The sequence below is a fragment of the Pinus tabuliformis genome, chromosome 6, assembly GCF_031772625.1.
Source record: "Pinus tabuliformis cultivar Carrire ecotype Pingquan chromosome 6, CPIR1, whole genome shotgun sequence".
Taxonomy (NCBI): Eukaryota; Viridiplantae; Streptophyta; class Pinopsida; order Pinales; family Pinaceae; genus Pinus; species Pinus tabuliformis.
In genome coordinates, this window is record NC_142292.1 from 1,853,064,712 (window position 1) to 1,853,089,026 (window position 24,315).

Sequence of the window (24,315 nt, forward strand, 5' to 3'; positions counted from 1 at the left end):
CTAAGCTCCTCAAAGTGTGTCTTGGCAAGGCTAACATGGACATGCTATTCACACACTATGTATGACATGGATGCTTATCAATTTATCACATCATATGGTCACAACCTTGAAGGGTGATCTTGCAATAGAGGAATTAAGAGTTGTGGATCCACCATCTAACCATATTTTTTGGTACCAATAAAGCATTAATTAAGTCAATACGTTGTCACTATCATCATTTAGTCCACATTCATGTTGAAAATCTAGTTGGCTAATGGTCTAACCATGACACATAAGAAGAGCATGTTTCCCAATATTTCAAAAGGTTTATGTCCTATTGCTACGTCATCTTGTTTTGGCTAAAGACGGTCTTGTTTTGTGCTAAAAACGGTTTGTGTTAAGTCATTCTTAATAAAGAATCTCATGTTAATAAAATACAATCTCATTTGCAAATGATGTTGAGGCTATTACTTGTATGAAAAAAATATATGCATGTTATCAATTGCAACATGGTAAGGCATTACGATAGTGGCCCAATAAACAGATTGATAGGTTGTGGTTGGCTAAACATAATCATTTTGAAAATAGTATAAAGTGTAGTAATGTGACCAAGCATGGTGAATAAAGCAATAATTTTAGAAAAGTTTCCCTTAAGGGGGGCATTGTGGTAGTGGTAATAAAAACTAAACTTATTTAAAATAAATAATAGTAATGATTCAAGGATAAGCCAATATTAGGGAGAAATAAAATTCATGCACATGGAACATTTGCAATCATCGTTTTGGTATTCATCTATTCAAAACATCATAATTTTGATATTTATCTATTAATGTCATTTAATATGTTATTAATAATTAATTTTCATTTGGTTATATCAGAACATTTTTCAATTAGCAATGTTGAAATGGCATTTTTGAAATGCATTTATAAATTTAATAGGTTGATTACAAAACATTACTATGCATACTTACTATTAAAATGTTAATAGTAGCTTTTGAAGAAATAAAATATCCATTTTTATTTAACCCTACTTCAATTTAAGTTCGATAATAATAGTAATGTAAAATGTTGACTTGATAGGTCAATTCAACAAGCACTCTAATCCATTGCAAGATACTATATTATTATGGACTATGCTACCCAAACTAATTGTAAAAATCTAATATAAAATTGCTGTGATGCATCTCTTAAATGGGTCACTTAACAAAATTCAAATTCAAAACATATATTCTAAATAAAATTTAAAATCGCTGTGATGTTTCAAATTCAAAATGTAAAATATAAATAAAATTTAAAATTTTTGTGATGTCTTAAATAACTCACTTAACGAAATTCAGATTAACAAAATTCAAATTCCAAGCATAAAATTTAAAATTCCTAGAAAATTAAACATTATCAAAACATAGAATATAAATAAAATTTAAAATTGCTGTGATGTCTTAGATGGCTCACTTAACAAAATTCAAATTCAAAATATAAAATTTAAATAAGATTCCTAGAAAATTGAACATTAAATATAATGCTAAAATGTTTCCACCACATAATTAATATTATATAATACTAGCAATTGTCCCAAAAGGTACAAAGAGAGGCCGATAGGATTATTAATTTGGAATTGTAAAATTTAGTAGCAAATATTGTAGAGGGAAATCCCATGATATTACAAAATGAAATCCCATCCTATTACAAGTAAAACTGAGAAATTTCATATACCACAATACAAGTAAAACTGAAACCAATCTTGTAGAGTGAAATCCCATCATATTACAAAATGAAATCTCATTATATAGGATTTATTAGGGTCATTACAGAGAAAATTAACATAAGTGGAGCGCTGATTCAGAAGGTATGACATGGACTCTGTAGAGTGAATCCCCTAATCTTGTAGAGTGAATCCCACCATATTACAGAATGAAATAGAAGTCTAAAGGATTTATTAGAGACATTACAAAGAACGCTATCAAAGTGGAGAGCTGCTTCACAAAGCAGGACATGGATTCTGCTTATTCACCACAAAAACTCTTGTTGTTGAAGATGAGAAGCAGCACAAAAGTAAGTCATTCCACAACTACTACAAACTTACAACAATATTAACATCCTGCAAATATTCTCATCTATGAGGAGCTTTGGGGGCCTATAGATTACAAGAGAATAGCAGAAATTCTTCACTAAACATATTAGTAGCGTACTGATCATCTTGGCGGTTGGAGACAGAACTGGTGTTGAAGCTCTCTTTCCTCACAAACCCAGTAGGGGCTTTCTTGTCATAATTCTGAGTACAAAATTTGACTGTCATTTTCTGCATCTTTCTATTTATATACATTGTTTGAACTCCTGTACAAAATTTCCCACAGAAGAGAAACAAAAGATATTACAATCATATTGTAAGAGAAACATATGCATATTGCCGCTCTACCCCTCACATCATCTGGCTTTGTATTCCTTCAAAAAAAAAACTGCAAGGTTGATGACTCAATCATTGGGAGATGCATGCCTGTTACCATCTCCTTAGGATTGAGTATCCCAATTCATGCCACAGAGGAGAAACAAAAGATATTACAATCATATTGTAAGAGAAACATATGCATATTGCCGCTCTACCCCTCACATCATCTGGCTTTGTATTCCTTCAAAAAAAAAAAACTGCAAGGTTGATGACTCAATCATTGGGAGATGCATGCCTGTTACCATCTCCTTAGGATTGAGTATCCCAATTCATGAACCAATTGGAAATATCATAATGATACATTCAGTTGACAATTTGCTGGTGGGCATTATCCAATCTTACAACAGATCCTCAAAATCATGTTGGGGGAAAAACTTATTGAGATTGAATGGTAGAGTGTAGAACTCCTCATTCCGACTGTCCCCTCTGAATGTTCTAAATTTTACCCACCATGGCATCCCTCTATCCTTCTTGGAATTCTCAACTTCTAGAGTGTTATCTAGAAATAATGCAATAATTAGTGCAACCGTCGGCGGTGACGAGAATATGGTGTTTAGGAAGTCATTAAACTGCAACAGATGACAAATTAAATTAGGCACAAAACCTTGTATCAAGTTATTACATCCTACATTGAAAATCAAAACAATGCATGCTTCAGAATTCCTTTTGAACTTACCCATCCTGCATTTGTATGGACAGGGCCCACTCTGGAAGTAGCATAAAACTCATTGAAGTATTGTGGGATAGACAGGCCCAGAAATAAGGAAACTCCCAAGAAGTATTGTGGGATAGACAGGCCCAGAAATAAGGAAACTCCCAAGATGAACAGGTTTCTCATTGAGTTCATGTTAGTGAATTGGATGAATGAAACACCAACAGCCCCTGGGAAAAATGGCAGTAAATAGAAACACTCGGAAACCCACAGGCCTAAAATTCCAAATATGTTTTATTTCATTCAGATTGATTGAAATCACTTACCAACCAGCGCGAAGAGCACACAGTATAATGCAGCAAATATGGGAAATGGTATTGATGCAAAAAGAGCTCCAAATTTCCCTAAATGTAAGTAAATACAGGAATACATTAATATCAAAGACTCTGAAAAGATTCTAAACATTTCTCTCAAACAACTAAGTATATATATCACAAGAAAAGAGAAGTCTCCAACCTAATATTGAAAAGAAGATCATAAAGCCAGCTGATATTTGCACAACACGCCTGCTGCCTACTCTAGTAATACCAAGAAGCCCAACATTCTCTCTGAAATAACAACATCGCCTGAATTAAAAGTTAAAACAGAATTTCTAAAAATGCAGTACTCTTAATAGTAATATTTTCATAAAAACTGCAATGAGCAGAGAATACTCACACTGAAACAGTGGAGCCGGTTCCTGTCCCAAAAAGGCCATCTAATAGTATGCCAATACCCTGGAGCATAACAACGCTAGTAAGTTCCATCCAGTTTTCCAAATAAACGCATCTACGTGAATTATGTCAATTCAAATAAAATGAAATTCAATCTAATCCAATCAGCCCAGCCAGTTCACCTGCCATCCAATACCCCGGCTAAGAACATATGCAGGAGGAGGTGTGGCACTCGCAAGTCGTGAAGCTGCCTTATATGCTCCAGTTGACTGCAGTTCATTGTTAAATTTTCATGATAAGTTATTGTCAAATTACAACTGCATTTACTGGAAGAACCATGTCTGCCTCATTTGAAAACACAAGGTAAAAATGTGGCAGCAGTATATAACCTCAATAAGAGAAACAAGAACTGCAGACATCATTCCAAACGTATGGCCAGCATCAAAAGTCGGGGCACCCCATTGCAGAGGATAGGGTAACTTTATCCTGCATAGAAAATTTTGAAACATGATCTTATTACATGGAAAACTTCATCCGATATATCTGTATGTAAACAATGATCCAAATTATTGCGTTCAATGTTTATAGAATCTTCCGGATATACCACATCCATTTTTAAATGATGATTCAAATCATTGCATTCAATTATATTCAACAAATTAATCAAATCATAGCTATCAATGAATCAACTATTCTTTTAGCAATCAGTAACTTGCAGGCACTCCTTTTTCATTTACATTGGTCATAAAACCACATACCAAGGAGCAGATGATATAAGGTGAGCTCTATCAGTGCGGCAGTTGATTTTTGTCCTCTCGGGCACATGCTTGTAAGCTCCACTTGCAGTAAGCAGATGAGCATAAGCCCACACAAGAGTAATGCAAATAAGCACCGGAAAGCGCTCAAAAACAGGTAGATCTCGTGCCTGGATATGCTTCAAATACTGCATCACACGGGAGGATCAAAACCAGTCAAGCAATGACCATAAATCGTAATGCATCCAAAGCTGCTTAATTAAGTAATTTACTGAAAAACATCATTAATACCTGTGCAAATCCAACAAATATAATGAGCATTGGCAAACCAATTTCCACGCATTTACCAACCTGAAATGTTAAAAACCATGCTTTAGAATTACAACTCTTACATGAATATTTGTACGTGACTGTGCCTGTGTCTATCTGTGTATCAACCAAGCAAGGCCTGGACTACAAACAGGAAAGTAACAAAACCCGACCATAGCACCAAAATATTTACATTATTGCTAAATGCATTGAGCAGAAATACCATCTGGACAGTTGCTACTAATTAACTTCATTGAGAACAGGAAAGATGGTGTTCCTTACCCCAGGAAAACCACGCTCAAATAATCCAAATCCAACCAAAGCTATAACTGGCGTCATACCAAGTGGACTGAAAAACCTGATGCAGATCCCCAGGAGTGTCAAAATTAGAAACCATGGCATATATGAAAAGACCTATGATGTATACTAAAGCTGATAGTGCAGTGACATACCGAGAAACAATACCCCAAAGTTGGCTGTAACCAAGGATGATCTGCAAGCTTGACGAAGCAATCAATGCTCCTTGGATAGCTCGCATGGTATGAACAAATCTCTGCAATGACAAACCTGAAATGTTATGGCCCTGGTGGTGTTCAGCTTATTAATCATCATGAGAACGTACTTTCTTTTGTTCACAATCAATATCATCTGTACTGTATCAGTATTGACTGATAACCACACATGCCTACCTCATGGTCATCGGGAATACTCCGAAGGGATGAATCATTTATAATAGATGTTATTGGTATAATAAATGCAAATGAACCACCAACAACTGTTGGCAAACGTGTTCCAAATAATGACTGCAGAAGCGTATTGAGCCCAGCAACAAATAACAATGTCTGTATTACTCGCACCTTGTCATGCTGTTTCAGATGAATAATCAATTGAGGCTACAGTCCACCCAAATTTCACAAAACTAAAGAAATTTAAAATCAAAGATATTATGAGGAGGCACTTACATCATTTCCTCCCATCGCTGGAACAAGAAAAGTTGGAACCATGACTGTAGTTCCCAACATCAAAATGTAGTGTTGAAAACCCAAAATAATTGTCTCCGCTGCACCAAGTTAATTACAATTACTCTCAGATAATTGAAGCATTTTGTGTCAGGATACACAGCCAGAAATATTACAGGACAACGTTCTCACTAAATTCAAACATAGAACACAGGTTATCTACATGCAAGTGCTTACATAGAAATTGCATGCTTGGAAAACCCTAAAGCAGCTGTAGGGTCATGTATGCAAAGAGTGGCATAAAGCAACGATTCAAAAAAAGAGGGATAGTTTTGACAGCTTGATACAGAATGGAGCTTGCAGGCATGCTGACTTTAAGACTCAGGTTTTACAAGACTTGAATTTTTCATACAGCAAGCATAACCACCTCCCCTCTCAACTCTAGGCATTTGAAGTTTAAATGATTTCATTAAACAAGTTCGATAAAGGGAAGAGGTTTCAAGCATAGAACATAAATTGCATGCAGGGAAAACCCTAAAGTAGCTGGAGGATCATGTATGGAAATAACTTTCTAAACTAAAGATCGAAAAAGGGGATATTCCTGACAGCTCTATACAGGGTGGAGCTGTCAACTCTCGGCATTTGAAGTTTAAATGATGCCTATAAACAAGTTCGATAAAGAGAAGAGATTTCAACAATGTGCCTAGGCCTAATCAAAGACAAACACAACAGACCAATTATTCAGACTCGTACCAGTCCTCCTAACTAACCTAGCTGAACATGCCAGGATTCGATCAAACCCAGGACATCTTTTCTGACAGGACACCTTTTAAAGTTCAATATTGAACTGTGGTTTCTTATGATTTATCTCTCACAATGGGTATACCATAACCAAGAAACTTATGACAACGTAATCCCCCTCACATACCAACTACATCATCTCCTCAGGTAACCAGTGGTTAGCGTGTAATTCTACTCAGCTAACAGAAAAGTAAAATGATTGATCAGACATTTTGCAAAAGAGAACTGTGGATTCTACAAGAAGCCTATTGAATGACGGATGAACTGCAACATATACTAATATGCATACAGTGGAACATAAAGAGGGCACTTGTTATTAGTACTTACAGCAAGCCCAACAGCCCCCAGGCCAAATACTGCTACTATCGAACCCTTCTTGGGTTTGCCTGCGTTCAAAGTAGCACCCATCCCTGATTCCACAACAGAGAAGAATTTTACACAACAATTCCAGTCAAAGAAACCATTATGAATGATTTTATAATTATTAACAGTACAGCGAGCAAAAGTCCTCGCAATTGACATGCCCACTTTGTAAAACACTATACATTGTCAACGAGGTCAATTATTTCATTTCTTCAGTCAAACTTAATATATTATCATCTCAAAATTACTTATAAAATCTTCTACAATTCAGGAAAGTAGTTTTTGCATAAATGGCAGGCTGCATCCAGACTTGGAGTCGCTCTGCATTGAGTAAATTCTGTTTTGATAGGAGATCCAAGGGCAATATAGGCCTTGCGGGGCAGGGGGTGTTTAGAGATGAGCATGGTAACATTCCAGGGAGGTTAGACAAGTTTAAAATAATCAATATTTAATTTAGAAAACACTTGAAAGTAAGTTGAAACCTTTAAAACTTAATGCATTTAACTCACAGTTTAGTTAGTGTATCTGATGCAACAATAACCCTTTACTAACCCTCCAGTTCAATTGATTTACAGTTAATTTTGCAGAACCACAGTGTTAAGCTTACTAATCTCTTTCGCTAACAATTAAACATTAGATTACAGAAGTGCACTTCAGCATAGCAGATCCAGTTTAGTGAGAAAAAGAAAAAGGAAATGAAATAACTGCCACATTTAGCGGATTAGTAAAATCACCCAATCATATTAAACAAGAATGGAGCAAAAGCAGTCCATATTTTAGTGTAATAAAAGAAATTACAATACATTCCATATTTTAGTGTAATAAAAGAAATTACAATACTTGACACTGCACACAAGCAGCTGGTAACTTGAAACTCCAAGATAATGTAAAATTTATCCATCTATGGGCTGGTTCATCATCATGGATAACATGAGAATGAGGAACTTGTCCATTTATGGCACCTCAGTCTAACACAAGCTGGGTTTCTCATCTAATACTGTAGGATGAAGAATAATAGAATTTTTTTTTTAGTATTAATGCCCATTGTGTTTAACAAATTCTTCTTAGTCAAAGCTTTGAACGCCTAAATTACAATTATATTCACGCTGATACAATTGTTATCGATGTCTGAAAATCATGTCCATTCGATATATAATACTGTGATTTATGAAAGCCTACACAGTGAATACCATCAATTGTTCAAACAGTAAACCTCGAGAAGGAAATTCCTCTGAAATACATTTGAACACTGTAAAATAAAATATATGAATATGTATCTTCCATTATTATATGTTTAATCAACGGTTACTAAAGTGAGTATCTTTCAGCGGCTCCTATGGTACCACTCTTTGTGTATCCTTGTCTGCGTGGAAGCTCTCCCCAATTCCGATATCCTTTCCAAAAACTTTATATACTGTGTCTTCGCATATTCCTCTGGTAAGCTGAAGTCCATAATTTTAAGAGCAGGAGTGCTCTGAAGCAAGCAACCTACCACGGCGATTTCCCTATCATCTAATTGAACTAAATCTACCCCTAAGAATTGAAGATTAATCAACGGAATGCTTAAGCGTGCTGGTACTGGATCTCTGGCTAGCTCCTGCATTAAATTAGAAAGCATATCAGTCAACTCTGCCCTAGATGAGATTTTAGCCCTAGCCTTTGCTGATGCACACCAACGATGCACATAAATAAAGAGCGGGTCAGTTTGCCCACGATGCACATAAATAAAGAGCGGGTCAGTTTGCCCACGATGCACATAAATACACAACACAGCTTTGGACTCCATATTGTCATCATACCATGGGAAGCAAGGCTTTAACATTATACATGCATAATGAGAATAAGAGTAAGAAGAAATTAGCATAAAAATGAATTCCTTACCCGAATAGACATGCAACGAACCTCCAAACGCTCGAGATTGGGAAGTCTCTCGAGTAGCTTGTAGAAAGGAACCAACATCTTTTCAAGCGATGGCCAAAGTCCAATGTCAAATTCCTTCAAAGTTTCGAAACTCCCCACTATCCCAAGAAACCTCTCTGCCGATAAATTGTTTGCTTCCTCTTGCCACAAAAACATTGACAATTTGATCAGATTAGTGCCAAGCTGCATTTTAAGTTGAGATACCGCATAGGAAAACTCATGAAGCAACACCCCGTAAATAACCGCCACATTTAGCGGATTAGTAAAATCACCCAATCATATTAAACAAGAATGGAGCAAAAGCAGTCCGAAAGACTTAGTATAGCATTCACAGAGCCAAAAAATTGTGAAGATTACAGAGTGTCTGTCAAAAATCAGAAAGATTGCCAAATACCTAAAACAAATAGTAATAGAAAAATCAAATAGCAGCCAAAAATAAACCCTTCGGATCTGCCAAGCACGACATCGTCATCTAACGTAAATCCGATGCTCAAATTCCATCTATTATACAAATCCAGGCCCTTTCTTTCGTCTCTGTCAAGAAACTGATAGTCTCTGTCAAGAAACGGATAACGGATCTCCAGCAGCTCAGAAAAGATTGTAAGGGAAGGCGTCCAGGGGATGGATGAGGTAGGTCAAAGCCACCGCCAGGAACATGAGCACTTATGCTATCCCTTGGTCGATGGCGGTGCCTGCAACATCAAGATACATTCCTTCAATCCTGTTATAAATCCCGTGACGAATCCCCTAATGAATTGAACCGAACAGAACTTTAATGTCGGAAAAAGCAGAAAAAAAAAGAATAAAAGACCGAGATCTTACCGTCGGACGAGGGAGCAGGAGCGGGAGCCTCTGCATTGGCGGAAGGTGCGAAGAGATTAATCAACAGGAAGGCGACAGAGAGCATCAACACCGTCACAGAGACAGACGAGAAGGCCATCTCTGCTGAAGAATAACAAGAAATGTCGATGTCGGCAAACAAGAAAATCAAGAGAGGAAGAAAAGAGGAGCTGCGGCAACGAACCTCAGAGAACAGACCTCTAAACCCTATCGAATGCAGAGGGAGGAGTGAGTTTGTGCAGACAGGTGTATGCACCTGGACTTGGGATTGTGCTGCACCCAAGTGGTGTACTGGAACTCCGGCGTAAAATGGGTAACAACTGACTGTAAAATCGGCTGCAGAAACCACTCCGCCAGGTGTCAGCGTGATAATCAACCCTGAACAAATACGAAGCAAATTGCCCATTCCGCCAGGTGTCAGCATGAGGAACAAAGAGACGACGAAAGTCTCTTTCAAAGGAAGGCCTATCGGCCTAAAAATTAAAGCCTCCTATTAAAACCTCCAAAATGTGACCTCCCATTAAGTTGATATCCAAAGAAGTGTGATATTAAACTTCAGAAGGTAAGGATCTCATCTCTCCCCTCAACAAGTCCATAAAAAAACACAAAGCTCCAAAATGTAACATCCCATTAAGTTGGTATCCAAAAATGTGTGATATTAAACTTTACAAGGTAAGGATCTCATCTCTCCCCTCAACAAGTCCATAAAAAAAAAACACAAAGGCTGTATCAATATGAGCATTATCACATCAATTAAAAGGCTGCAGTAATATGAACATTACCACATCAATTGCAAGGCTACAACAATATAAGGATTATCCGATTAAGTTGATATATCCAAAATGTGTGATGTTACAACTTCACAAGGTAAGGATCTCATCTCTCCTCTCAACAAGTCCATAAAAAAAAACACAAAAGCTGCAGCAATACAAACATTATCACATCAATTGAAAGGCTACAACAATATGAAGATTATCACATCAATTGAAAGGCTACAAACATTATCACGTCAATTGAAAGGCTACAACAATATGAAGATTATCACATCAATTGAAAGGCTACAGCAATATGAGGATTATCACATCAATTGAAGGCTACAGCAATATGAAGATTATCACATCAATTAAAAGGCTACAGCAATATGAGGATTATCACATCAATTGAAAGTTAAGGCTGCAGCAATATAAGCATTATCACATCAATTGAAAGGCTGCAGTAATATGAGCATTATCACATCAATTGAAAGGCTACAAAAATATATGGAATATCACATCAATTCAAAGTTTTTTTTTCAATTTAATTTAATTACTTCCATCTAAGCTCCAATAGTACTCGACCCAAAAATACTGATTCAGTTAATAAAAATAATATTCACAAACCTGACAAAGCTTATCCATAAACCAGATTTGTCTGAATGCACATGAACATATGAAAAAAACTCATGCGGTAGAAATAAGGATGTCAAAAATGCTGATTCAGTTAATAAATATAATATTCCCGAGCCTGACAAAGCTCATGCATAAACCGGGTTTGTCTGAATGCACATGAACATATGAAAAAAACTCATGTGGTACTAAGAAGGGTTTAAAAAATGCTGATTCAGTTAATAAATATAATAATATAATATTCCCGAGTCTGACAAAAAGCTTCTGCATAAACTAGGTGTCTCTGAATGCACATGAATGAGTTTCAAAAATAGACACTGAGAAACCCTCGGAAAGAACATTCATAAATTATGCTCCAATGACAGACTTTCAATTTTTACACGACCTAAGATCCAATGACAGATTTTCAATTTTTACACGACCTAAGCTCCAATGACGGACTTTCAATTTTTACATGACCCAGTAAAAATTGGGAGCAGGATTGCACCTAGATACTCATTTTCATTTACATATCATTTACATTTGCTGAACAATATCTGATGAAAATTACAATCTTGATAGAATGTCTCAACAACTGGAACACAAGGGAGGCATTTCACTGACAAGACGCTGCCATTATTCATGGTATTCTTGTAAATAAAGAGTGCACTTCAAATTGTTCTTATGTTTCCATTGAACTACCTTGAGGGTGGTGCCGAACCTTGGTTACTTAATGATGGATTTAATCCGACAGTTCCATTATTTGGGGGAGGTCCAACACCCCATTTCCCTTCTTACTCTGAAGGCTCAATAACATGAACTCCATCTGTTTTTCCAAGAGCAAATTGATTCGGTTCAGATGTATGTGATGCAACGACAGTGACGCTTCCATTATTAATGGTATTCTTGTAAATAAAGAGGGCACTTCAAATTGTTCTTATGTTTCCAAGAACTAACTTGAGGGTGGTGCCGAACCTTGGTTACTTAATGATGGATTTAATCCGACAGTCCCATTATTTGGGGGAGGTCCAACACCCCATTTCCCTTCTTACTCTGAAGGCTCAATAACATGAACTCCATCTGTTTTTCCAAGAGCAAATTGATTCGGTTCGGATGGATGTGATGCAACGACGGGAGAATAGGCATTACTGCCGAATAAATAACCAAACAATAAATTAAATCATAATATGCCTGTCAAAATCCAAATCTAAAAAACAGATGCATGAACCATGACAGAATGAAAGAGCCCATTTACCTGTTCATTCCTGATGGTAATATGCAGAAGGTGCAATGAGCAGTGAGGCCTCAAGCGTTCTACATCAAACACTCCAACTGCACTTTAACAGAAGCTCAGAAGCCCGCATAAACTAGGACGCTGTCGCATGAGTATAAGGCACTTGAAATAGGAGCAGATATTCTGCATCAAACACTCCAACTGCACTATCACAGAAGCTCAGAAGCTCGCATAAACTAGGACACTGACAGAATGAAAGAGCCCATTTACCAGTTCATTCCTGATGGTAAATATGTAGAAGGTGCAATGGGCAGTGAGGCCTCAAGCGTTCTACATCAAACACTCCAACTGCACTTTAACAGAAGCTCAGAAGCCCGCATAAACTAGGATGCTGTCGCATGAGTATAAGGCACTTGAAATAGGAGCAGATATTCTGCATCAAACACTCCAACTGCACTATCACAGAAGCTCGCATAAACTAGGACGCTGTCACATGGGTATATGGCACTTGAAATAGGAGCAGATAGGGGATCACGAGGAGACCACTGCAAATGCAACCATGTAACAAGGTCATCCAATCAGATACAGAAAGTAAGTAACATTATACTATTTTCAATGTTTCATTTCAACACTGCTTACAAGTACTTACATAGGCACTTGAAATAGGAGCAGATATTCTGCATCAAACACTCCAACTGCACTATCACAGACGCTCGCATAAACTAGGACGCTGTCACATGGGTATATGGCACTTGAAATAGGAGCAGATAGGGGATCACGAAGAGACCACTGCAAATGCAACCATGTAACAAGGTCATCCAATCAGATACAAAAGGTAAGTAACATTATATTATTGTCAATGTTTCATTTCAACACTGCTTACAAGTACTTACATAGGCACTTGAAATAGGAGCAGATATTCTGCATCAAACACTCCAACTGCACTATCACAGAAGCTCGCATAAACTAGGATGCTGTCACGTGGGTATATGGCACTTGAAATAGGAGCAGATAGGGGATCACAAGGAGACCACTGCAAATGCAACCATGTAACAAGGTCATCCAATCAGATACAGAAGGTAAGTGACATTATATTATTGTCAATGTTTCATTTCAACACTGCTTACAAGTACTTAGATAGGCACTTGAAATAGGAGCAGATATTCTGCATCAAACACTCCAACTGCACTATCACAGAAGCTCGCATAGACTAGGACTAGGACGTTGTCACACGGGTATATGGCACTTGAAATAGGAGCAGATAGGGGATCACGAGGAGACCACTGCAAATGCAACCATGTAACAAGGTCGGTCATCCAATCAGATACAGAAGATAAGTGACATTATATTATTGTCAATGTTTCATTTCAACACTGCTTACAAGTACTTACATAGCAGAAGCGCTCCAACTTTCCAACTTGGAAGCATCATATATAGCAAAGCCGACTCTCATGCACAACCAACGAGTGAATTCGATCATTATGGAACTGTACTCTTGTATCCCCCACTGGTGGTGAAGATCTTCCTGGTTGTACAACTTGTGACTTTCGCTTGTCCTACCCATCTATGCCCCAGGGATATATTTGACAAAAGACGTGGTTGTGAGTACATGAACATTTCTACTCTGGATATTAGCTCCAGAAGATACCAACAAATTCATAAACATGTGAAAAGGCCCTGGTGAAAAAGCCAGGCCTGTGATTTTCTTTTGGTGAACCTTGAGCTTTGCTTTTACCCGTAAAAATTACAGCAAGTTCAGAGAATGCCACTTAAAGGTGAGTTTTGGTAAAAGGGCACAATGAAGAAAAATGATAAGGATTGAAAGAGATATTCACAGGTAGCACCTCATCAACCTGAACATTGTATATTTGAAATGATGAATCCTCCATGCCAATTGCAATGGTGTTATTGTCCTGATGGTGGAAAGCCACAAAAGTGGCTGCAGGAGGAGGTGGCATAAAAGTTGAGTTGTCATGACCTGCGATGAATCACTAATTAACATCCCATGAAACCGACGATTTAGATAAATTGGGAGACTTTGGATAGAACATTACACAAGAAACTTATAGAGTAATTGAACCCCATTATCCACATAATTTGAAAGTTGAAGGTGAGACAGTAGAGAATAAACCCTAAGCAGACCAATGTACCAAAACTGAAATTATATATATCATCCGAAACATTAGAGTGAAACTGGTCTTTAGGTAAAAGGCTCTCTTACCTTAAATGTCATCATATTGAATAAGGAGACCTTGCCACCGGAAGCAGGCCAAACGCGATATATCTGCCAAATGGTTTTTTCCACGTTTGTATTCGCTTTTAGCTTTTTACCTTCAACCTTCATCACCAAGTGCACCAGAAGCCATTAGCCAGAAGGAATCCGGAAGCCTTCAGCTTTTTCCAGAAGCATGTAATCAGGAACCGCAAACAGTAAACAGATAATCTATAAACTCTTACCACTAGCCATACGCCTATAGAAAGAACCTTTCAATAGGAGCCTCTCAGCAGAAGTCATTCACCAGGAAGGAGCCTCAAACCTAGCAACAGAAGCTAGGTAAAATAGAATTAACGACAAGATTAGAAAGGCAGGCTGTCCAGTTTGGATGCCTATTCAAAAGTGTTTTCTCTATTATGTTCTCCCAATTTCGATAACTATGGCTTTATAGTCTAGAAGTGAAAGGCAGTACCTAAGGATCTCTCCACGGAAGGGATATATCTACATCTAGTAATTGTACCTAAACAAAACAAAATGTCTTCTTTCCGCATTGTTTTTACCAGATCAACCTTTCGGGCGAATAAAAAAGAAGCAAACAACAACTACTAAAGAACCCCACCTTTCCGGATGGATTCCGTTCACTCTACAACCATTTCCATAGCTTATGGGGAGCACTGGATGTCAATGCTAAGACAACAATTTTACCACCCGCAAGAAATAGCATATTGCTTGTTTGGATCAATATCGACAGAATTTGTAGAACCTAAAATTGTAAAGTATGCCAACCTTTAGTGTTTTCTGTAATAGAGGGGGATGATTGCATACCTTGCTCGCATGCATTCTGTCAGGAAACCTGGGAGACCTACACTGACCCAAATCAGTGATATCAGTCAATTTTCAGTTGTTCTCTTGTCTGTGACCTCATCTAGAAGCCTTCGTTTAACATCTGGGGTCCAATTGTCTGTCTATAGTACTCTGCACACATGTTGTCTCGAGTGTCACATAATTTGTAGCACAGAAAATTGTAAAGTATGCCAACCTTTAATGTTTTCTGTAATAGAGGGATGATTGCATACCTTGCTTGCATGCATTCTGTCAGGCAACCTGAGAGACCTACACTGACCCGAATTAGTGATATCAGTGAATATCCAATTGTTGCTCTTGTCTGTGACCTCATCTAGAAGCCTTCGTTTAACATCTGGGGTCCGACTGTCTGTTTATAGTATATACTACTCTGACCTACACTGACCCAAATCAGTGATATCAGTCAATTTTCAGTTGTTCTCTTGTCTGTGACCTCATCTAGAAGCCTTCGTTTAACATCTGGGGTCCAATTGTCTATCTATAGTACTCTGCACACATGTTGTCTCGAGTGTCACATAATTTGTAGCACAGAAAATTGTAAAGTATGCCAACCTTTAATGTTTTCTGTAATAGAGGGATGATTGCATACCTTGCTTGCATGCATTTTGTCAGGCAACCTGAGAGACCTACACTGACCCGAATTAGTGATATCAGTGAATATCCAATTGTTGCTCTTGTCTGTGACCTCATCTAGAAGCCTTCGTTTAACATCTGGGGTCCGACTGTCTGTCTATAGTATATACTACTCTGCACATATGTTGTCTTGAGTGTCACATAATTGTTATCATTCATTGATCATATCATCCTATTCCGATAAAAGATATGCCAAAATAATGGCTAACAGAGAACGTGAAAGGGGAAAAGAACAAAATCCTATGCCACAAGGAATCTTGAAAGCAACAATATTTAGACTCTTGAGTGAAAGTTTGGAAAATGATAAGATATATGTAACAAACTAAACTGAATAATGCTGGACCAATATTGTAGATCCTAAAGAAATAATTCTAGGAGAAAGCTCTTACAAAATTGGTCATTGACAATGTAGGTGGAAGTCTTTCCAAACGTTCTATAGCACTAAGAAGGGAACCAGGAGCAGTGACTGCAGGAGGCATGGCATTCACAATTGGAGTCTGCGCATAAAAATGATCTAGTTAGAGTTTAAAATTTAGCATTAATTAGCAGTGCATGTACACAGTAAATGTGCATGGACTAAACAATTTACCTTTGTTGCCATTGTCTTTGGTGGCACCCTCGTTCCTTCGAAGGATCTAATCTCTAGCATACAAATTAAGGGAAATGTGAAATCCCTCTGCGTTGGGTAAGTTCTTTATGCCATTGTCATTCATTGTGACTGCCAATAGGGAACCATCTTTGCTAAAAGAGTAGATTGGTGGTCAAAGTTGTTGACACAAAACCCTACTTTGTATTACTTGTATCAGTGATTGCATGAGCGCCATGATCCCTGGTACAAGTGCCCTAAACAATGGTATTATAGTTTGTTAATATAACGAAGTTGGGTTGTTAAAAAAATTGTAAAATGTTGTATATATTTGTGTAGTAGTTGATTTACTGTCCTTTATATTCCGTTGAGCAAAGTAGTCTGTTGTGGTATTTGGATTGGTAGTGTTAGTGATTCTAAGACCCTAACTTAGATTCTAGTATCGTGGAAAAACAACATGGTATCAGAACTACTTTGAAGGGACAGTGAATCAGAGTGTCCACAACGAAGCAACTCAAAGGGAGTTGAGATTGTCTAGATCATGGACCATATGTTTCAGCTGAAGACAAGGAGATGTGGTCTTGACTGACTTGGCAACGAGATTGGTTGGGAAGTGCATGTGTTGTGTTTGACCTACGAGGATGAGTGCTTGCCGGATTAAGTTGCAGTGATGATGGCTGTATTTAAACATAGCTCAGACTGACCTTGTAGGGCACGAGATTAGTGACAGGTTGAGCCAATGGAGATTGTGCATACTCAGAGGCAGTCTAGCTTCAAAGGGAGCAACCCTATAGAAGTGTTGAGATCTTTAAGTTCAAATGAGATGAGGCAGAGGCAATATTGAGATAGTGTGGTTCATTCTACAGAGTATGCTACAGTGGAGATGTGGTTTTGACTGGCTTGGCTGGGATGTGCATGTGTTGTGTTTGACCTACGAAGATGAGCGCTTGCAAGATTAAGTTGCATGGATGATGGCCGTATTCGATCATAGCTCAAACTGACCTTGTAGGGCACGAGATCAATGACAGGTTGAGCCAATGTAGATTGTGCAGACTTAGAGGGAGTCTAGCTTCAAAGGGAGCAACCCTATAGAATTGTTGAGATCTTTAGGTTCAAATGAGATGAGGGAGAGGCAATATTGAGATAGTGTGGTTCATTTTACAGAGTATGCTACAGTGGCGAACGTTAGATGGGCTCGTGTCGCCGGTGATGATGATGGATACTTCCAAGTGTTGGAAGTACCTCCCTTGCTAAGAGGGAGTGTTGAGATTGGTAGCTTTGGAGGTACTCCAAACCCTAGGCTATAGGGTTGTGGAGGAGTTGGCACCACAACGTCACTTTTGGATGACAAACCCAAGGGTGTGGGCTTTGCACCCAAGCTTGTGGGTGTGAAACTGTGTATGGATTTGGACACTTGGCACTTGGAGATTGTAGGGAACCCTTAAAGGAACAAGGGGCTGCTTGTAGCACCAAGAGAGGCCTTGTGGGTTGAGAGAAAATAATTTTTATGTGATTACGTGGGTGAATTTGTATTAAGTTTAAAGTCAACCTTGACTTGAGGAGACCATTAGAGAATGTTAGACGTCATCCTAAGGAATGATATAAATAGGAGTGAGGAGGAGCCCCATTCCTCACCCAATCAAGTCATTTATTTCTCATCTGAAGATTGAAATAGGAGGCCAATTCCACAACCAAGGAGAAAGGGTCGAGTCTGGTTAGGGCTGGTTTTGGGATGTGGTTATGCATGTAAAGGCAATGAGTAGAAGGAGACTAGGTTGTGACTTTTTAGGAAGAAATATGAGCATGAAAAAAGAAGCAATTTCTCTCTAACAGACCGATATTTATGAAGTATTGCAGGTGGACAAAAGTATGATTCTTGGAAGGCCAAGTAGCCTACTTAGCAACCAAGGATAGGTGGGTTGGACCTACTTTAGGTTGCCCTAGTTAGGGATGAGTTCTTCAGAAAACGTCTCACTGAAATCCAAGTGTTTTGGAGCGCAGAAGTGGATGTCTACAAGGACAAAAAGTGCAAGATTGGTGTCTTAGTCTAGGACAGTATTTGGAGCAACCAAAAGAACAATTTTGCGAGGGCTATAGTGGCTAGCTCCAAGCCCTAAGTACAATCACTTGAGAAGGAATTTAAGGATTGTTAGAAGGGAAAAAGAAGGGATGCTCAGGAAAAGGAGGAGGTCAAGGGAATAGTTTGACTATCCCAAGTTTGTTGTTGAATGACTTTTGACAGTGATATGTGGCAGCCATCCATTCCCTAAGTTTGTCTCATTGAAGCAACACATATAGGAAATACAGGGAAGTATTCCCTAAGAGTTGTGTTCTTGAAAGACTAAGGAGCAGCTAGTGGGCAAGAAGTCCCAAAGGAGCCGAGGAGCAACAGTCGACAGTTTAGAGTTGTTTGCAAACAGAGTTGTGTCATGTTCAGAGTGTTAAGCTAGAGGGCAAATTGGCGTTGTGTTCAGTGACCTAAAGGAGCAGGATCATTCATAGAGGCAAATTGGTGTTGCTGCAAATTGGGAGACAATGAACTGGGCAGATGTGTTCAGGAAACGACCAATGGAGTTGTGAAGTGCACTAGATCATCTAGTAAGTTAGTGTATCTTTTTCAATGTACTTTGGTGGTCAAAGTTGTTGACATCAAACCCTACTTTGTATTCCTTGTATCAATGATTGTATGAGAGCGATGATCCCTAGTGCGGGAGCCTTAGTTGTATTACAGCTTGTTAATATCACGAAGTTGGGTTATTAAAAAAATTATAAAAAGTTGTCTATATTTGTGCACTAATTGATTACTGTTGTTTATATTTCATTATGCAAAGTAGTTTGTTGTGGTATTTGGATTGGTAGTGTCAGTGATTTTATGACTCTAACACAAATTCCAGTACCGTGGAAAAACAACAAAACACCCAAAATCCTCGTGTTGTCCACTAGCACAATGGTTGATTTGTTGAAGGCTCAGTATGCTTGCTTGACCTTACCATCCTCCTCTCTAAAGCACGTTGTGTGGGGTTTTGCGTGTGATGTTGACCAAATTAGCATATAATTTTAAACATACCATTTTATGTATATGTCAAACCATTATTTAAGTGGTACTACCCGAGAACCATGCTAGAAGGAGAAAACGCTGAAATAACAAATAATAATAACAATATTTTGTTGGAAAACAACATGACTCACCCATCCTCTGCGCTGCATGTATCTTTCCTAAGCTATCTTGCCCACTCGATCCTCCCAGACGCTACAATTCTAGTCACTCGTTGCACAAAGTAATATTATATATCAGATCACAGATAAACCATTGGACATTAAAGGATAAATATACAAAGTGATGAATTAACCATACACATACCTGCCCTCCATACACATACCTACCCTCCCTTGCTAATATTATAACATCAACAATCATGAAAAATAATCCAATGTGACATTTCCATTTCTTTCATATCAAAGTTCTAGGAAATATATTGAATGTCACACCCATAAACAAGAGCATACTACCTCGAAACAATGACAAAATGATAAATCATTGTGCAACTAACAAATATTTCAGTGTATTAAAGGACTAGTATTGTGCATGAGAAAAGTATGTTTCACCCTTCTTTTGTGCCATGTTTGTAGAATGTCTAATGCATCTTCATCACTTCACCTTTGTAGACCATACAATTGTAGTTGTTCACTACATAAAAAGATCCATATACTTAAAGGACTAGTATTGTGCATGAGAAAAGTATGTTTCACCCTTCTTTTGTGCCATGTTTGTAGAATGTCTAATGCATCCTCACCACTTCACCTTTGTAGACCATACAATTGTAGTTGTTCACTACATAAAAAGATCAATATACTTGACTATCAGAGCATAGATAAAACATATAATAATTTGAATAGCAAACAAATGGATCCACAAATAAGTGAAAAATGCTTTTAAGTGAACTGCATTTCATGTAGATATGTTGACTCACCTTCATTCATGAACAATTACCTCAATTTTCTCTGTCCGCGTCATTCATTTCCATTTGTGCACCCAACAAACGAAACCAAAACAAATTTACAAGAAACATTAAAGAAATAAAAAAACAATATAAAGCAAGAGTACAACACACTCAACAAATGAAACCAAGACCAAGCTACAAAAAGACAAAAAGAAATTCAAAACAAAGGAAAATGAGTACAACACAACATGGCCATGCTCAAACTCAACAAAACAAAACATGCACACAAGAACAAAGAAAAAATTTCAAACATCCCCTCCGCACATCATCTCTCCTGCAATGTGTTGTCCTCCGCTGAAAGGGAAAAACATGGGTTGAATATGGTTCAAATGCACACACAATTAGTAATGTTAAACATATTTCAAAAGCAATAATTATTCACAATAGGAAACACACCTCCCCTAGAGTTTGTTTTATAACAATGGACACTCTCTTGTATTCCACTTGCTTTTGCTCATCAAAACCAACCATCTACAAAAGATACACAATAAGCTATTAGAATCGTTATATAAGTTAAACTAAAGAGTACGCGATAATTGATCATAATAAGAAACACATCTTTATTTGAGATTGTTATATAAAATGGGAGAGTCCATTTTGTATTTCACGTATTCATGCTCATTGAAAAATGGCATCTACAATAGATATACAATAAAGTATCATATTTATAATAAAAGTCAAACTAGAGAGATTGAAGGCATGGACTTCAACAAAAACAAATCTTGTAGACAACAACAAACAAAAAATTGCAAACTTCCCTTTAGAACATTATATCTATTGTAGTGTCCTCTCCTTTGCTGAAAGGGAAAAAAGTGGTGTGAATAAGGTTAAAATAAAGACACAAATAGTAATAGCAAGCATAATTCAAAACAAATAACTATTAGTAATTGCAAACATACCTCGTCTTGAGTTTGCTATATAAAGATAGACATTCCATTTTGTATTCCACTTACACATGCTCACCCGAACAAGCCATCTACAACAGATACATAATAAGATATTAGTATCATTATACAAGTTAAACTGTAGAGTTGAATGCAACAATCAATCATAATGTGAAACATACCTTGCTTTGAACTTTTTTTATATAAAGGGGGGTAATCCATTTTGTATTTTATGTAATTCTATTCACTGGAATCAACCATCTGTGGTAGATAGAAAATAAAATATTAGTATTCTAATAAAAAATATATAGAGAATTGAAGGCATGAACTTGTTAAACAACTTAATTCCAACCCATTTATATTTCATGCTACATCTCAGTTTATAAATTTCTAAACTAGACATAATTCTAGTAGGAATAATGCAATCAATGTTATTAGAAGATAAATAATCCTTTTTGGAAGAGGGATCCAATCAAGTTTAAACATATTGAACATGTTGAGATTGGTAACTTGGGAGGTACTCCAAACCCTAGGCTACAGGGCTTTGGAGGATTGGCATCACAAAGTCATTTATGGCCGAAGAACCCAAGTGTGTCGACTTTGCACCCAAGCTTGCAGGTGTGAAACCGTGTATGGATTTGGACACTTGGCACTTGGAGATTGTAGGGCACCCCTAAAGGAATAAGGGGTCGCTTGTAGCACCAACAGAGGCCTTGTGGATTGAGTGAAAATAATTTTTATTTGATTATGTGGATGAACTTGTCTTAAGTTTCAAGTCGGCCTTCAATTGAGGAGATAATTTGAGAAGTTTAAATTTCAACCTAAGGAATGATATAAATAGACGTGAGGAGGAGCCTCATTCCTCACCCAATCAAGACACTTATTCCTCACATGAAGATTGAAATAGGAGGACGAGTCCGCAACCAAGAAGGAGAAAGGATCAAGTCTAGTTAGGGTTGGTTTTGAGACTGTTTTGGGTTGTGGTTATGTAGGTAAAGGCAACGACTAAAAGGGGACTAGGCTGAGAATTTTGAGGACGAAATCTGAGCATGAAAATAGAAGCAAGCTTACTTGGCAGCCAAGGTTACGCTGCATTCATCTACAATAGGAGCGAAAAATAAAAGGTTCTTGGAGTGGTTTGAATGTAGGTTGGATCTGGTTAAGGTCACTGTAGTTAGGGTTGAGTTCTTCCAAAAAAGTCTCACTTCGATCCAAGGATTTTGGAGAGAAAAAGTGGACGTCTACAAGGAGGAAAAGTACAGGATTGGTGTCCTCGTTTAGGTGAGTATAAGGAGTAGCGAAAAGAACAGTTTTTGGAGGGTTGTAGTGGCTTGCTCCACGCTCTAAGTAAATTCACTTCAGGAGGAATTTGAGGACTGTTAGAACGACAAAAGAAGGGATGCTCAGGGAAAGGAGGAGGTTAAGGGAGTAGTTCGACAAGACGAAGTTTGTTGTTGAAGTAGGACTTTTAACAATGATAAGTGGAAGCCCTCCATGCCATAACTTTGTCTCATTGAAGCAACACAACTAGGAAAAAGAAGAAGTCCCTAAGAGTTGTGTTCTTGAATGACTAAGTTGCAGCTAGTTTACAAGAACTCCCAAAGGAGATGACGAGAAGTAGTCGATAGTCTAGAGTTGTTCACAGACTGAATTGTTAACAACTCAACAAAAGATCCTATGTCTTGGTTGTTAATATACTAATGATCAACTAGAGCGCAGATTGGAGTTGTGTTCAGTCACCAAAAGGAACAATAACATTGATAGAGGCAAATTGGTGTTGATGCAGATTGGGAGCTAAAGGGCTAGGAAGATGTGTTCAAGATATGACTAGTGGAGCTGTGACGTACACTAGATCAACTAGTAACTTAGTGCAACTTGTTAAGGGTATATTAGTGGTCAAAGTTGTTGACACCAAACCCTACTTTGTATTACTTGTATTAGTGATTGTATGAGGGCCATGATCCTTGGTACAAAAGCACAAAACAATTATATTACAGTTCGTTAATATAACGAAGTTAGGTTGTTAAAAAATTGTAAAAAGTTGTATATATTTGTTCAGTAATTGATTTACTGTCGTTTATATTTCTTTGAGCAAAGTAGTGTGTTGTGGTATTTGGACCATTGTTTTACAACCAGGCCGAGTTGACTCGGAAACGACCTGGTCAAACCGAGCCGATAAAAAAAATTACGACCAGGCCAAGTAACCGGCTAGGTTGGCCGAGTCAACTATGACTAGGCCTAGTCATCCAATGACCAGGCCGAGTCATAGTTGACTCGATCAACCAGGCCGAGTCCGTATTGACCAGGCCTAGTCATTAAGAAACGACTGGGCAGCATAAAAAATAAATTTTATTCACTTTTTTTTGGATTTGTGGTGTGAAATTAATCTGTTTGGATGTCTGTAATTTTATTATGAAGTACACAATGCATAAAGTATGCCATGAACCATGGTATGAAGCAATAATGGGAAAATGATAATTATAAATCTTACGAGCCATGTCTGAGAAATGTCAAATCTGAAGTTGATATTTTCGAAATATATCAGGACTGAGGGCCAGCTGAATGCCCTTCTCCTGCTCAGAATATTGGATCTGAAAATGAGTTATTTCAACTCAAAATGACCTCGGAAACTTAACAAAAATGCTGCCCTAGCAATGAAAAACTTGGTTGTGAAGAAACCAACGCTGAAAATATGCTTAAAGTGTTCTATAGCTGTGCTTTCTGGTGAAAAATCAGGTCTGAAAGTGTGCTCTAGCTGCCATAGAAGTGACAAGATGAAGCTTGATTCTTTGAAAAT

The 24,315-nt window shown here is 37.7% G+C and overlaps 2 protein-coding genes across 4 annotated transcripts; both read right to left on the bottom strand.

Annotated features, from left to right (window-relative positions):
* Positions 1-2,653: 2,653 nt before the first annotated feature.
* On the bottom strand, positions 2,654-20,453 carry LOC149266423 (nucleobase-ascorbate transporter 1-like). 3 transcript variants are annotated; one of them, XM_089430568.1, is made up of 15 exons: positions 20,384-20,453; positions 6,942-7,024; positions 5,817-5,914; positions 5,544-5,720; positions 5,307-5,407; positions 5,137-5,212; positions 4,837-4,896; positions 4,549-4,733; positions 4,180-4,276; positions 3,973-4,059; positions 3,795-3,853; positions 3,594-3,685; positions 3,404-3,481; positions 3,102-3,307; positions 2,654-2,994 (listed from the first exon to the last, which is right to left on the bottom strand). In XM_089430568.1, exons 3-15 carry the CDS (start codon positions 5,874-5,876, stop codon positions 2,764-2,766), a joined length of 1,509 nt encoding a protein of 502 aa, XP_089286694.1. In that variant the 5' UTR covers positions 5,877-5,914; positions 6,942-7,024; positions 20,384-20,453; the 3' UTR covers positions 2,654-2,763. The 3 variants fall into 3 exon arrangements, with proteins under 3 accessions (XP_089286694.1, XP_089286690.1, XP_089286687.1); XM_089430564.1 differs by lacking the exon at positions 20,384-20,453 and adding an exon at positions 19,823-20,016; XM_089430561.1 differs by lacking the exons at positions 6,942-7,024; positions 20,384-20,453 and adding an exon at positions 19,823-20,017.
* On the bottom strand, positions 7,281-9,835 carry LOC149266424 (uncharacterized). Its single transcript, XM_089430573.1, has 3 exons — positions 9,720-9,835; positions 8,859-9,589; positions 7,281-8,574 (listed from the first exon to the last, which is right to left on the bottom strand). The coding sequence occupies exons 2-3, from the start codon at positions 9,084-9,086 to the stop codon at positions 8,302-8,304; spliced, it is 501 nt and encodes a 166-aa protein (XP_089286699.1). The 5' UTR covers positions 9,087-9,589; positions 9,720-9,835; the 3' UTR covers positions 7,281-8,301.
* Positions 20,454-24,315: the final 3,862 nt, after the last annotated feature.

Bases quoted from the DNA above. Each gene is read 5' to 3' on its own strand.
- LOC149266424 (XM_089430573.1), bottom strand. From the start codon at position 9,086: ATGCAGCTTGGCACTAATCTGATCAAATTGTCAATGTTTTTGTGGCAA. The intron at 8,575-8,858 runs GTAAGGAATTCA...AATTTAATGCAG, and splicing joins TTCGTTGCATGTCTATTCGG to GAGCTAGCCAGAGATCCAGT.
- LOC149266423 (XM_089430561.1), bottom strand. The intron at 4,897-5,136 runs GTAAGGAACACC...TTAACATTTCAG, and splicing joins TTGAGCGTGGTTTTCCTGGG to GTTGGTAAATGCGTGGAAAT. The intron at 3,854-3,972 runs GTGAACTGGCTG...GTTATGCTCCAG, and splicing joins GCCGGGGTATTGGATGGCAG to GGTATTGGCATACTATTAGA.